The sequence below is a fragment of the Hyposmocoma kahamanoa genome, unplaced genomic scaffold, assembly GCF_003589595.1.
Source record: "Hyposmocoma kahamanoa isolate Upper Pololo Valley unplaced genomic scaffold, ASM358959v1 62, whole genome shotgun sequence".
NCBI lineage: Eukaryota > Metazoa > Arthropoda > Insecta > Lepidoptera > Cosmopterigidae > Hyposmocoma > Hyposmocoma kahamanoa.
The window spans coordinates 4260812-4273633 of record NW_020653850.1 but is presented as its reverse complement, the minus strand read 5'-3'; the positions used below and the strand labels follow the sequence as shown (position 1 = coordinate 4273633).

Sequence of the window (12822 nt, the reverse complement as noted above, 5' to 3'; positions counted from 1 at the left end):
AAGAGTTTGTTCGTGGAAGTACTGCCACCATACCTATTTCTGCCACCAAGCAGTAATGTGAGCACTACAGTGTTACGGTTTTGAAAGGTAAGCAGGCACATGGGACTCATCAACTTATATCACTGCGTGACAGGTGCAGTAGCAGTGTCCCTCATATCTTTGCCATTTTAAGCTCTGAGTAGTACTGCAACTGCACAGGCGTGTTGCTTAAGACCAGGCGCATGACTTGCTCGTCTTGTGACTTGGTGTCATAAAAAGAGAACTAAAAATTACTAAAACGCTACATCCATACTATTTGAAAGAGGCTTAAATTGTGGGGTACCTACCGGGTGATGGTTAATGGAGAAGTCTTGTTTATAGCTTGGAGGTAGGTTTATTGAACAGTTACCACACACATAAGTACATAAGTCACCAACACAGAGAACAGCACTTAGCAGGCAGGCGATAGTGAAGAAAGAGCACAAGCAGGCACTGGGTAAAGCTTAGGAGGCTAGGAAAGCGTCAGCACGTAAATAGGCGCGCGCGCAGCAAAGCGACGTAGGTACGAAGCGAGTGTCTAGCGGCGACTGGTTCGGGCGCGCACGCAGTGGCCGCATGCTCCGGCGCTCGTGACGGCGCAGGGCCGTACTCGATGCAGGGCCGGAATTGGAGTGGTTGAGTGGTCCCACACTATTCCCCCGCCGAGACCGTAACTACGGGCGAAAGTAGTCTGGAAATCTTACATGACGCCCTGACCTGGTGGTATATTCTGTGTTCTTTGTATTGTGTATTGCTGTGTCGAGCTTCTGCGGGTCATCTTTCAGTAGGTATGCTGGTTTGAGGCGGTCTATGGACACCGTTGTATTCTTGCCTTTGATGAGGATGATGAAGGTTTTCGGTGTTCTGTGGAGAACTTTGTACGGGCCCGAGTATGAGGGTTGTAGCGGCCTTCTTGCAGTATCGTCTCGCAAGAAAACAAATTCGCTAGTGGCTAAGTCCTTGAATATGAAAATTGATTTTTCGGTATGGCGTGAGGTGGGCGTCGGCCTGATTTTCTGTGCAAACGTACGTATGCGTGAAACGTAGTCGGATATGTCTACTATGGGTTCTACGTTCACATTAAAAAATTCGTTCGGGAGACGGAGTGGTTCGCCGTACAGTAGCTCGGCAGCTGAGGCTTGGAGATCGTGTTTCCAGGCACTGCGTATTCCTAGCAGTACCATTGGAAGAGATTCCGTCCATTGTCGGTCCGCGTGGCATGTAATTGCTGATTTCCGTTGGCGGTGGAATCTTTCGACAATGCCGTTACAGGCCGGGTGGTATGCTGTCGTCGTTTTATGTTGCGAGCCGGTAAGTGCAGTTAGTGCGGAGAATAGGTGCGACTCGAACTGCCGACCTCTGTCGGTGGTTATGCTCTTGGGGCAGCCGTAGCGAGATATCCATCCTTCTAGAAAAGCCTTAGCGGTGGTTTCGGCCGTGATGTCGGCGAGTGGTATGACCTCAGGCCACCGTGTAAATCTATCGATGGCTGTGAGGGCATAGCGAAATCCGTTGGAGAGGGGTAATGGTCCTATTAGATCGATATGGACTTGGAGAAATCTGGCAGGGGGTAGTAAGAAGGTTCCAAGTGGAGAAGATACGTGTCGGCTGGTCTTTGAGCGCTGACACGGTAAGCAAGTTTTGCTCCATGCTCGGCAGTCTTTGCGCATTCCTGGCCAGACGAATCTCTGTGTGACCAGTTTGATTGTCGCGTTTGCCCCGGGGTGGCTTAGGGAGTGCATAGCGTCGAACACTTGGCGTCTCATGGATTCTACTACGAACGGCCTGGGTGACGGGGTCGTCGTGTCGCAGTACAAAGGCAGATTTGAACTTGACAATTTGATCTTTTGCAGGTTTAATGCTGATCCGCCTTGAAGTAGTTTAAGCAGCTCCGGGTCGTCTTCTTGTACCTTAGCCAAAACTGCGTAATCTACGGCGGCTACGGCCTCGATTCTGGACAGTGTGTCGGCAACCACGTTGTCATTGCCTGATATATGTCGTAAGTCTGTCGTAAATTGTGCTATGTAATCCAGGTATCTGAACTGACGCGGAGAGCATGTGTCACGCCTGGACTGGAAGGCGTGTGTCAGGGGTTTGTGGTCGGTGTATATTGTGAACACCCTTGCTTCCAACATGTGTCTGAAATATTGTATTGACTTGTAGATTGCCAGGAGTTCTCTATCGTATGGACTATACTTAGCTTGAGTGGGAGATAGTTTTCTGGAGAAGAAAGACAGCGGTTCCCAAGCTTCGTTTTTCAGTTGGTGCAGTACTGCTCCGATCGCTGTGTCCGAAGCATCGGTGACCAAGGACAGCTTTGCGTTGCTCTCGGGGTGTGCTAGCATTGCTGCTTGACATAGCCCATTTTTACAGTCTTCGAACGCCCGTTGAGCCTCTTCCGAAAACTGTATGGGCTGTGAATTTTTAACGGGGCCTTTCAGGAGAGCGTTTAGAGGTGCTTGTCGTTGGGCGGACCGTGGTACAAATCGATGATAAAAATTAACCATGCCCAGGAATCTCCTGAGGTCTCTGATGTTCTTAGGTTCTGGAAATCTTCTTATGGCTTCGACTTTTTCTTCCAGGGGCCTTATTCCGTCTTTCGAGATGTTGTAGCCCAAGAACGTGACTTCTTCTACTCCTAGTTCGCATTTCGACGGGTTGAGGAGCATCCCGTACTGATCCAGACGTGTGAAAAGTTGGCGTAGATGGCATTCGTGCTCTTGTCGATTGCGTGAGTATACCAAGATGTCGTCTAAGTAACCATAACAAAAATGGAGGCCTCTGATGACTTCGTCTATGAAGCGTTGGAACGTTTGGCCAGCGTTGCGCAGGCCAAATGTCATCATGGGGAATTCGTATAGCCCAAATGGTGTAACTATGGCCGTTTTAGGGATATCTGGTTCGTAGATCGGTATTTGGTTATATGCTTTGACCAAATCCAATTTTGAAAACACGGTTGCGCCGGCTAAGTTTGCGTTGAAGTCGTGAATGTGCTTAATTGGGTATCTATCTGGCACTGTTCTTGCATTTAGCGCGCGGTAGTCGCCGCATGGTCGCCAGCTATTGTCTTTTTTGGGGGCCAGGTGTAAAGGTGATGACCATGGGCTATCCGATGGGCGAGTGGTGCCGTTCTTCAACATTTCCTCGAACTCTCTTTGGGCTATACGGAGCTTGTCGGGTGGTAGGCGTCTTGGTCGGCTGGATACCGGAGGTCCTGGTGTGGTCTTTATAAAGTGCACCGTGTTGTGTTGGTACGTTCTGGGCATTCCTGATGGTCTCGTTAAGTTGGGGTACTCGTTCAGGATTGTGTGGAATGTTGTATGTCCGTATTGTGTACTGCAAGTTTTAATCGACCAGACAGTCTCTGAAGGCTTGACCGGGGCGGCGTTGGTGGTCAAGGATGTTACTCCGTCGACAAGGCGCTGGTAGCGGCAGTCTACTAGCAGGTTGTAATGAGAAAGGAAGTCGGCGCCGATTATGGGTTTCGTTACTTTTGCCACGACGAACCTCCACGTAAACTCGCGGCGTAGTCCAAAATCCAGAGAAAGGTGAGCGAAACCATATGTTGGGATGATCGTGCCGTTGGCTGCATACAATTTGTATTCCGTTGGGGACTTCAGGTGTTTAGCCATGGTGAGTGGAACGACGCAAAGATCGGATCCCGTGTCCACCAAGTACTGGATCTTTGTTTTGCGGTCGGTAGCGAAAAGGCGGCCGGATGAAGAGGGGCAGTCGCTGGCCGCTACTGCCGGCTGCCCGAAGCGTTTCCCGGTTTGTAGCTGCAAGGGTGATTGCACTTTTTGGCCTCGTCGCCGAACTGCCAGTGATACCAGCACAAGCGCTGACCAGACGGCGATCGCCTCCGCGATGAGCTGCGGCGGCGAGACTGCAATTGGCCTCGGTTATTCTGCCGTCCCCTGGTTGACAATTCCGCAACGCATTTGGTGAGTTCTGCGATTTGCTTTGTCATTTCTGTTATGTAAGGTGGAATGTCGCTGTGGTTCGTGCTGGCGGCAGCTACCTGGGGTGATGGTGGAGCCAGCTCGTAGATTTTGTCGGCTATTTCAGCGGTCTTTGCTAGGGGAGTTTCTGAGTGCATCGCCACTATTGTCTGGACGTTGTGCGGTAAGCGGCTCGACCACATCGTCCGTATAAAGTCTTCCGGTACCGTGGGTCCTGCCAAACTCTGGATACGTCTTAAAAACTGCGATGGTGTGCGGTCGCCTAGCTCTTCGAGGCTGAGAAGTTGTTTTATTTTCTTTTCCTGGGATGATGATAGTCGTCTTATTAGCTCTGCCTTAATTTTCTGATATTTCCCGGTGCTTGGAGGCGCCTGAATGACATCTAGAACTTCAGCTGTGTATTGGTTGCCCAACTGTGAAATTACGTGGTAGAATTTTGTTGTGTCGTCATTGATTCTCGCCAAGGCGAACTGAGCCTCTAGCTGTGCGAACCATACATCTGGTCTGTCGGCCCAAAATTCAGGTACCTTAACCGACACTCGAAAGAGGTCCCTCTGCGGTTCGTCTGAGTGCGGCCCTGGCGATGCGCGCTCCGACGGCGGTGTTTTGAAGCCGTCTTTGTTTTCCGCCATCTTGGAATTTACACGAGTTTAGTTCGGTGATTCACGTGGTAAATGTCCTTCGCGGGGTCACCACTGTGTGGGGTACCTACCGACCCCGACGTGATGGTGACGTGTGTGGTAACTGTTCAATAAACCTACCTCCAAGCTATAAACAAGACTTCTCCATTAACCATCACCCGGTAGGTACCCCACAAAATCAAGCAAAAATCAAATATAAACATTGTAGCACGTGCATAGTGACTACGCTCCAAAGCCATGGTATGGATTGCTGTTGAAACATAGGATCACTACATAAGTAATAACCTACCTATATAAGAATTTACACTTATATTATTATAAAAAAGATGATTTGTGTTTGAAGGGTGTGAACAAGGCGTTGGCGGGTGACAGAGATGAATAGAAGAAGAAAACGTAGCGCCCACCCCAAGTAATGTAATAAGAGCAGGAAGACTAAGATTTTAAAAACCGAAGAAAAAGAAAATGTAGTCTAAATTCACTTTTTTTATGACACCAAGCTACGAGGCTCCTTAGAGCTTTACATCGCAAAGATCTGCGGGGCACTACCACTATACACGTTACTTTGAGACATAAGTTAACAAGTACCTTATGTCTGTAATTTCACCAGCACCCTTATCTGGAACGCAGTAATATGAACATTACTGTTTGGCGACAGAAATAGATAAGGTGGCAATACTTCTCTGGATAAACTCATTAACAAGGAGCTCTACTGTAACGGCAATCTTGTAATGGTCTGAGGGAACACCACAGGTCGTTGACCGGTGAGACTGTTTATGAAGTGTGTAAGTTTCGGCCCGGAGCAAGAGCAATATCGAAAATATTTATTTCTAAAGGCGCCAGATATTCCTCTTGTCAATCGAATGATATGTTTGATTGAAAGTTCAAAATTCATTACATATTTTTTTTATTTATGTAGTAAATTAAACAATATACTTGTCTTCTACCCTCTAACTTACAGTTTCCCAAAGTGGCCCCTACCGCTTCCTCCAGTGGGCGCTGAAGAGTGCTAGGGGGTATAGGGGCTTCGGAAGTAATTGGGTTGGCGTTAATACTGCAGCTGTCCAGGGAGTGCTACCACACACAAACACACGCACGCACGCATGCACTCAACTGTTGTTTTGTTACTTTTCTTTTAAACCATTACTTTCAGGTCAACTCTGTTACACTGAATTTGACTACTGATGGCTGGCCGAAGAGGCAATCTGGCTACCAATGTTTATTAAGAACAGTTATAAAGGGGTAGGTACAACATGCGTGTACGTGTACGCCAGCACATCAAGTTACACATTGACGTATCTTGTTCCGTTGCACTGGAGGCGATTTTCGAACAAAAATGTGTTGTCTGATGTCCGTACATAGGTTCTCTCAAACTGGCTGCCTAACTAATAAGTTGTCGATGCGGATATGATCAAACTTGTATCACATCCGAATCCGCTTCTTTTGTTTAAATTAAACCATAACTTTCTATTCTGCCATTTAGCCTATCCTAAAGGCATATTACAATGTGCCTGCCTATTTCGTATTTCCCGGCAAAATTAAATTACACAATCACGTACATTAATATGTATATGCACGTAGTGCTGTAACAAAGAACTAATCTCCGTGAACGTTTGTTGAATTTTTAATATTATATTCTTTCGATGAACCATAGGTCAATGAACCATGTTTTCTTTTACAAAATATTTTTTGGTATAATTATTAATACAAAGATCGACTCTCAGAAAATGTTTCCTTTGATCCGGCCGGGTTCAAACCGACTTCTTCTAGGATACCTTGCCAGACACTATACCAACTAAGCCACGAAACGAACCAGCGGACCTCACGAATTTTTCTATGTGCTTGAGTCGTATCTTTGTATTTGGTTTTTCAATGACTTTTTAGCCGTAACGCCATTTATCTTTTTTGCCGCAGCGCCATATATAGAAATCTATGATATTTCGTCACTCATAGATGGTGGCAATAACACGAGATAATCTGAACAAACACTATCTCAGTGCCTATAATTCCAAACACGCGGCGACGCGCGTCAGCAGCGGTGACGCGCGTTTTGAGGTATGTCCTCTAAACGCGGCGGTTAAAGCGCAGTGCCGCGCTTACAAGTACATATCAACGAACGTACGTAAAGTATATGAATATACACGCGTGGGTAGACGCGTAATTTGAAAACGCGAGTTAAATTTAGCGTTAAAGTTACCTATAATTGTTTCATGTTTATTAGGGTGGTTTTAAACTATAATATAATCCTTTTATTTTGCCACACGAAGCTTCAAATAGCAAAGATTTGAGGTGTACGCCACTGCGCTTGTAACCCTGAAACATAAAATTGGCAAGTCAGTAGCACACTTACCTTTCAAAACCGGAACGTAGTATGCTCGTAATTACTGCTTGGTGGCTGATATAAGTAAGGTGGCAGTACTTCCCTCGATGATCCCTTTCATACGGAGCTCATTGCTGCTTAATATAATAATAATATGGAGTAACTTTCAATTTAGAATAACAATATTTTATAATATTCTCAATACAGAGTACTAAAAAAACCGACCTCAAAAGTACGTGGAATTACGTCTATTTGCCAAGTTTTATTGAAATATCCCCTAGTTCGCCACTATACGGGACTTGACACAGGAGATAATAAAAATCGGTGCTCACTACTCTATTGAGAGAAAGCGCCTTGAATTGGAGAAATAGCAAAATCAACCATTAAAATAATTGCTCCATAAAATTGCATCGCATTGCAAAACAAAATGGGACCACTATGGAAGTACCCCATTTCAACAAAAAAAGAATCATGAAAATCGGTTCACAAATACCGAAGCTATCGCGTAACATAAATACAAAAAAATAAAAAAAGAACATACAGTCGAATTGAGAACCTAACCTTTTTTGAAGTCGGTTAATAACATAATAATATCAAAGTGAGATTTGTCAATTTTGTTTCCACGCAAAAGCTTTCGCAGACATGTGTCCAAACGTTATGGTAACTTGGGATATACTGACGCAGGATTTTATATGAAAACGAGACAAAAATGATTCACTTTTACGGCACACACTACAATATCTTTACTGGAGGTTACACAATATATAGTTTGATATGATGGTCTCTAAACCGAGATAGTTCAAAAATTCTTCTTTTTTCATTATTCGTGCATATCAATCGAACTAAGATCTGGAACAAAAGCTTGAGTAGCAGTAGCGGTCCTTGTGAAGGAGTTTGTCCAGGGTAGTACTGCCACCTTACCTGTTTCTGCAGCCAAGTAGGAATATAAGCATTAATGCTTTCCAATTTCGAAGGGTAAGCGTGTTGGTGAAATTACAGGCACATGGGACTTGTCAACTTACGTTTCAGGATGGCTGACGCAGTGGCAGTGCTCATCAGGTCTTCGCGATTTAAAGCACTAAGTGGCACTGCAACTGTTATGTTTGTCTCGTCACTTGATATCATAAAAACAGTTTTTAAAGAAGGTTGAGCAACGAAAAACGACAGTAAAAGAATTTGAAGAACAGAAAAAAAAGTCGAATTTTTAATTGTCATAGAAGTACCTTTCATTATTGCTGAGAAGTGGATCCCTGTGAATAATTGCACAATTACCACTCCGTTTCAATCTGGACCCTTTTTACAGGATTAATGAATTATCGTGCAAGAAAAAAAGAATAGAGTCACTTAACTCAAAGTTGCTGCCTTTGCGAGATAGCATAAGGAAACACACGGCACGATATATTGTAGAGCAAAAACAATGTCAGTTTTTTCTAAGCACTCGATCTTTGTATTAATAATTATAACAAACTTGTGGAGTAATTCCACAAAAAGTAATTGAAGTTCAATAGAAATTTAATTATAGTTAATAGCGAAATTTATAGCCAGGGCGGTAGCTGTAAAGATATCTAACTGGGTGACAAAATACTTTCATAGAGTTCTCATCTCAGATTCTGATTTCGCTAAGGCTAAAAGTCGTTGAAAACCAAATACCTAGATCTTGGCTTAGTGGCTTAGTTGGCATAGCGTCTGGCACGGTTTGCTAAGCGACGTCGGTTCAAATCCGGCCGGATCGAAGGATTTTTTTTTTTTATCGATCTTTGTACTAATATAATTATAACAAACTAAAGGAATAATTTCACAAAAAAATATTTGAATATCAAGTAAATAGATATTTAAATGTCATGCATTAGTTTTTCAAAAACTTAACTCACAAATCCGTAACACCTTGCCGCATTCAGTCACGAACTAAAAAGGTTTAGGTTTGGTGGCACCTTCCTCTGTCGCACAGTCGTCACATGGAACTTCCTTCCAGAGCACGTATTCCTTACAATTTTGGGATCTTCAAACGAGGCGTGAAGAGGCACGTTGTAGGCATGTAGGGTGAAGGTGGCTAGGGCAATGCACTAGGTTCCTTAAAATTTGAAATCCATTTTCCATTCAACGTCAGGGAGAGTGGAGTCTGAGAATCTGCCTGTCACGTATAAAAAAATAAATAAAAAGAAAAATAAAACATAATCTAGTTTACAAGTTCAGTAACCTTGCTATTATAAGAAACAACCACACATTAGTACAATATAAACAAATTATTTATAGCTTACAGACATAGCTCGTGTTACCTTTTTTGGGAAATGCTTTCCTCCAATTGTGTTTTTAAAGCCTATACTGTCCCGCTGCAGCTGGTCAAAGGTTTCTCTTCCCTCTCTATACACGTCTCTGTTTTGCGTCACTGAGGTCCAGTCTTTTAGGTACGCATCTAACTCGTCTCTCTATCGACGCTTTAGTCGGCCTGCCGCTGCTGCTGGTCGTTTTCTGAATTTGGGAATCCATTTACGCGACTCGTCCGACATGCGGCAGATATAACCCGAAATTTCCTTCAATACATTACGCCTTTCTCATTGGACTACAGGATGAACCAAGTCTCGATCTTCAGGTCACCTGTGTTACACACATCGTAATAGCGTCTTTCCTATAGTAAGATGTTCATTGTAATTTTAAATGTACACTGAATATTATTTTTACATACCAAACAACCATCGTTTTCCAACGCTTGGTGGAAATTTTCTATATATTTTTCCATATTTTTACTCAAATTGTTATGTAAGTGAGAGGCAAAAGATCTTAAGTTCATAATTTTGAAATTGAGGTGTTTTTATAAACACTGGTTTAGAATGCCAAAAGTCATGCAATGGTATAAGACATTAAGTCCTGCCTTCATTTGTTTTTTATTTAACATATTTTATTTCACCTTAAGGCCCCTTCATTAGATTCTTATAGAAGCTCTGCGGTGGTGTGACCACAGAAGAAAAAGAACAATGGAAGTGTCTTAAGCCTCAATTACAATAATAATCGCTGTCGACAAAACTCACACATTGAAACATTATGAAAGTTTGATTTAAATTAAAAGTTTCGATTTAAATCTCTGAATGTAACTGATACTGATAAGGGCGAGTCTCTTACCATCAGACGCACAACATTTTTTTTATGATACTAATTGACGGGACGAACAAGTCGAGCGCCTGATGGTAAGCAACACGCCTGTCCAAAACAGTTGCAGAAGTGTTGCCACTAAAAGCTTTAAATCGCAAAGATCTGAGGGGCACTACCACTGCACCCGTCACTCTAAGACATAAGTTGAAAAAAACCATGTGCCTGTATTTCACCGCACCCCTTACCCTTCAAAACCGGAACGCAATAATGTTCACATTACTGCTTGGCGGCAGAAATAGGTAAGGTGGCAATACTTCCCTGAACGAACTCTTTCACGATCAGCTCTACTGCTACTAAACGACCCGTTACTTGGTGTCATAAAAAAAACGAACGCTGATCGAACTTATTCAAAACGCTTTATGCAATAACCTACTGTGTGTTTCGTGATCGTAGCCAACACCTACTTAGAAGCTGAGTCAGCGCCACCGTCAAGACGTCACGTGAACTTTAATGGATAGGGTATTTTTGGTTCTGTCTGACCCCCTCGGGACTTGAACACGTGATTTGTATCTCAACTAAAAAGCGTTGCTAAAATCTAAGATTACTTTGGGTAGAGCTAAAAGAAGCGTACCTTACTAAGTTAAGCTTTTTGTGAAAGAATTCGTCCTAGAAAAAATACTGCCAACATACCTATTTCTGCCACCAAGCAGTATTCCCGCATTCCCGTTTTTAACCGACTACAATAAAGGAGGACTGTCTCTTATTTTTTGTGTGTATGTAACGCGTTTGCTCCGGCATTTGTAAACCGATTTTGATGATTCTTTGTCTGTCGACAAGAAGGTAACTCAGTATTTATTGTATTCAAATTTGAAGAAAATATACCACCTCTAAGGATACCAAACTAGGAGATGAATCCGGTTTATTGTATTTCACCTACATTTGTCGCTTTTCATTTCACGCATTTTCCAGTAACCGATTTCAATAAAACTTGACAAATAGGTATACGAATTTTTTTAATAAAAATAATTATAATTAATGGTTTAAGGTGATGGCGTACCTACAGACATATGGGACATTATGTCTCAACGTGGCGGGTACTTCAGCAGTACCCTTCAGGTCTTTGCATTTTAAAGCTCTGAGTAGCACTGCAATTTTAAAAGCTCCTTGTGAGAAAGTTCGTGCAGTGAAGTACAGACTGCCGTGACGTCTTACAATTTTTGCCGCCAAGAAGAAATGTGAGCTTAACGCGTTCCGGTTTTGAAGGGTAAGGGTGTTGGTGAAATTACAGGCACATGAGACTTGTCAACTTATGTCTCAGGGTGACGGGCACAGTGGTAGTGCCCCTCAAACCTTTGCAATTTAAAGCGTTGAGTGGCACTGTGACTGTTAGAGACGAGATGAACGACTTGTTAGTCGTGTCACTTGTTATCATTAAAAAATATCTTTTTATGTAGCACTAACTCACAAATTTGATAGAAAAAAGTTGTATACGTAATTCAACTCAGGAATCCATGTTTTCTGTCAATTTTCGCTAACACTGAACGCATCACTATTAACCACGATAATTATGTGAAAATATGTCATATTTTTTGTGATATTTAATTATGGAATGTTAATTGAATCGGACCAAAAACCGATATAAATGTTTTTTTATTTTTATTTTTGTATGAAGTTTTATTAATTTTTAACCGACTTCAAAAAAGGAGGAGGTTCTCAATTCGACTGCATGTTTTTTGTTGCTTTTTTTCTTCGTATGTATGTTACCCGATAACTCCGGTATTTGTGAACCGATTTAACAACGATTTAATGAAATTACAAGCATATCGACTTGTCAAGTTATGGCTCAGGGTGACGGGCGCAGTGGCAGTGCCTCTCAGACCTTTGACATTTAAAGCTCCAAGTAACACTGCAACTGTTAAGGACAGGCGTGTAGCTTACCATCAGGCGCACGATTTGTTCGTCCCGTCACTTGTTATTATGAAAAAAAACTTGTTTTGAGGTTCATTGTGCGACTAGGTTCATACTTTTGGACATTGTGTAACTTGATTAATAAATAAATAAATAAATAATAAATAACGCACACACTCAACATAGCCCCGCACTAGGGAAACCCTGTTTCGCGGGTGCCATGGACACACACATAGACAACCACAAATTACACCCAAACTCACGAGAGAAATAGTTGTAGGCCATACAACTATTTCTCCCGGCCCGGGAATCGAACCTGGGACCTCTACGTGGCAGTCCGGCATGGTAACCGTTCGGCCACGGAGGCAGTTCACTTAGTAGTAATAAAACGTCTTAGTAGATTGTATCTGGTCTTGGTATCGCTTGCTAGTATTTCAAAACTGTAGTAAACATTCCTGGCGTGTAAAATGTAATTTCAATAAAAAAGCGGGAATTCGTACAGTTGAACAGATTTCCATATGTTTTTTGTGTTTTTTGAAAGCCTTGGTAGCCTAATGGTTCAACCTACCGCCTCTCAAGTATTGGCCGTAGGTTCAAATCCAGTCCTTTGAGTTTCTCGGAATTTATGTGAGAAATTTAATTTGAAATTCACCATGAGCTTCTTGGCGAAGGAAATCATCGTGATGACTACTGCTCGTCGAAGAAGGTTCACAAGTTCACACGCAAAGCCAACTTGGCGGAAGGAGAGCAGACCCGCTGCCTTAATGCCGTGTTTAAATGGGTTAATGAACATGATTGTGTTACTTGTCACATGGCATTCCAGTATAATGTCATAAGTACCTTACTACGATGTTCTAAATGTAAAAAAAGCAAAGCTTCTTGTTATGTT

The 12822-nt window shown here is 42.9% G+C and overlaps 1 protein-coding gene across 1 annotated transcript; it reads right to left on the bottom strand.

Annotated features, from left to right (window-relative positions):
- Positions 1-3760: 3760 nt before the first annotated feature.
- LOC113229722 lies at positions 3761-4612 on the bottom strand. Its single transcript, XM_026463404.1, has one exon. The coding sequence runs from the start codon at positions 4610-4612 to the stop codon at positions 3761-3763; it is 852 nt and encodes a 283-aa protein (XP_026319189.1).
- Between the last annotated feature and the right edge of the window lie 8210 nt (positions 4613-12822).

Excerpts from the sequence above, each read along its gene's own strand:
- LOC113229722 (XM_026463404.1), bottom strand. The coding sequence starts at position 4,612 with ATGGCGGAAAACAAAGACGGCTTCAAAACACCGCCGTCGGAGCGCGCA.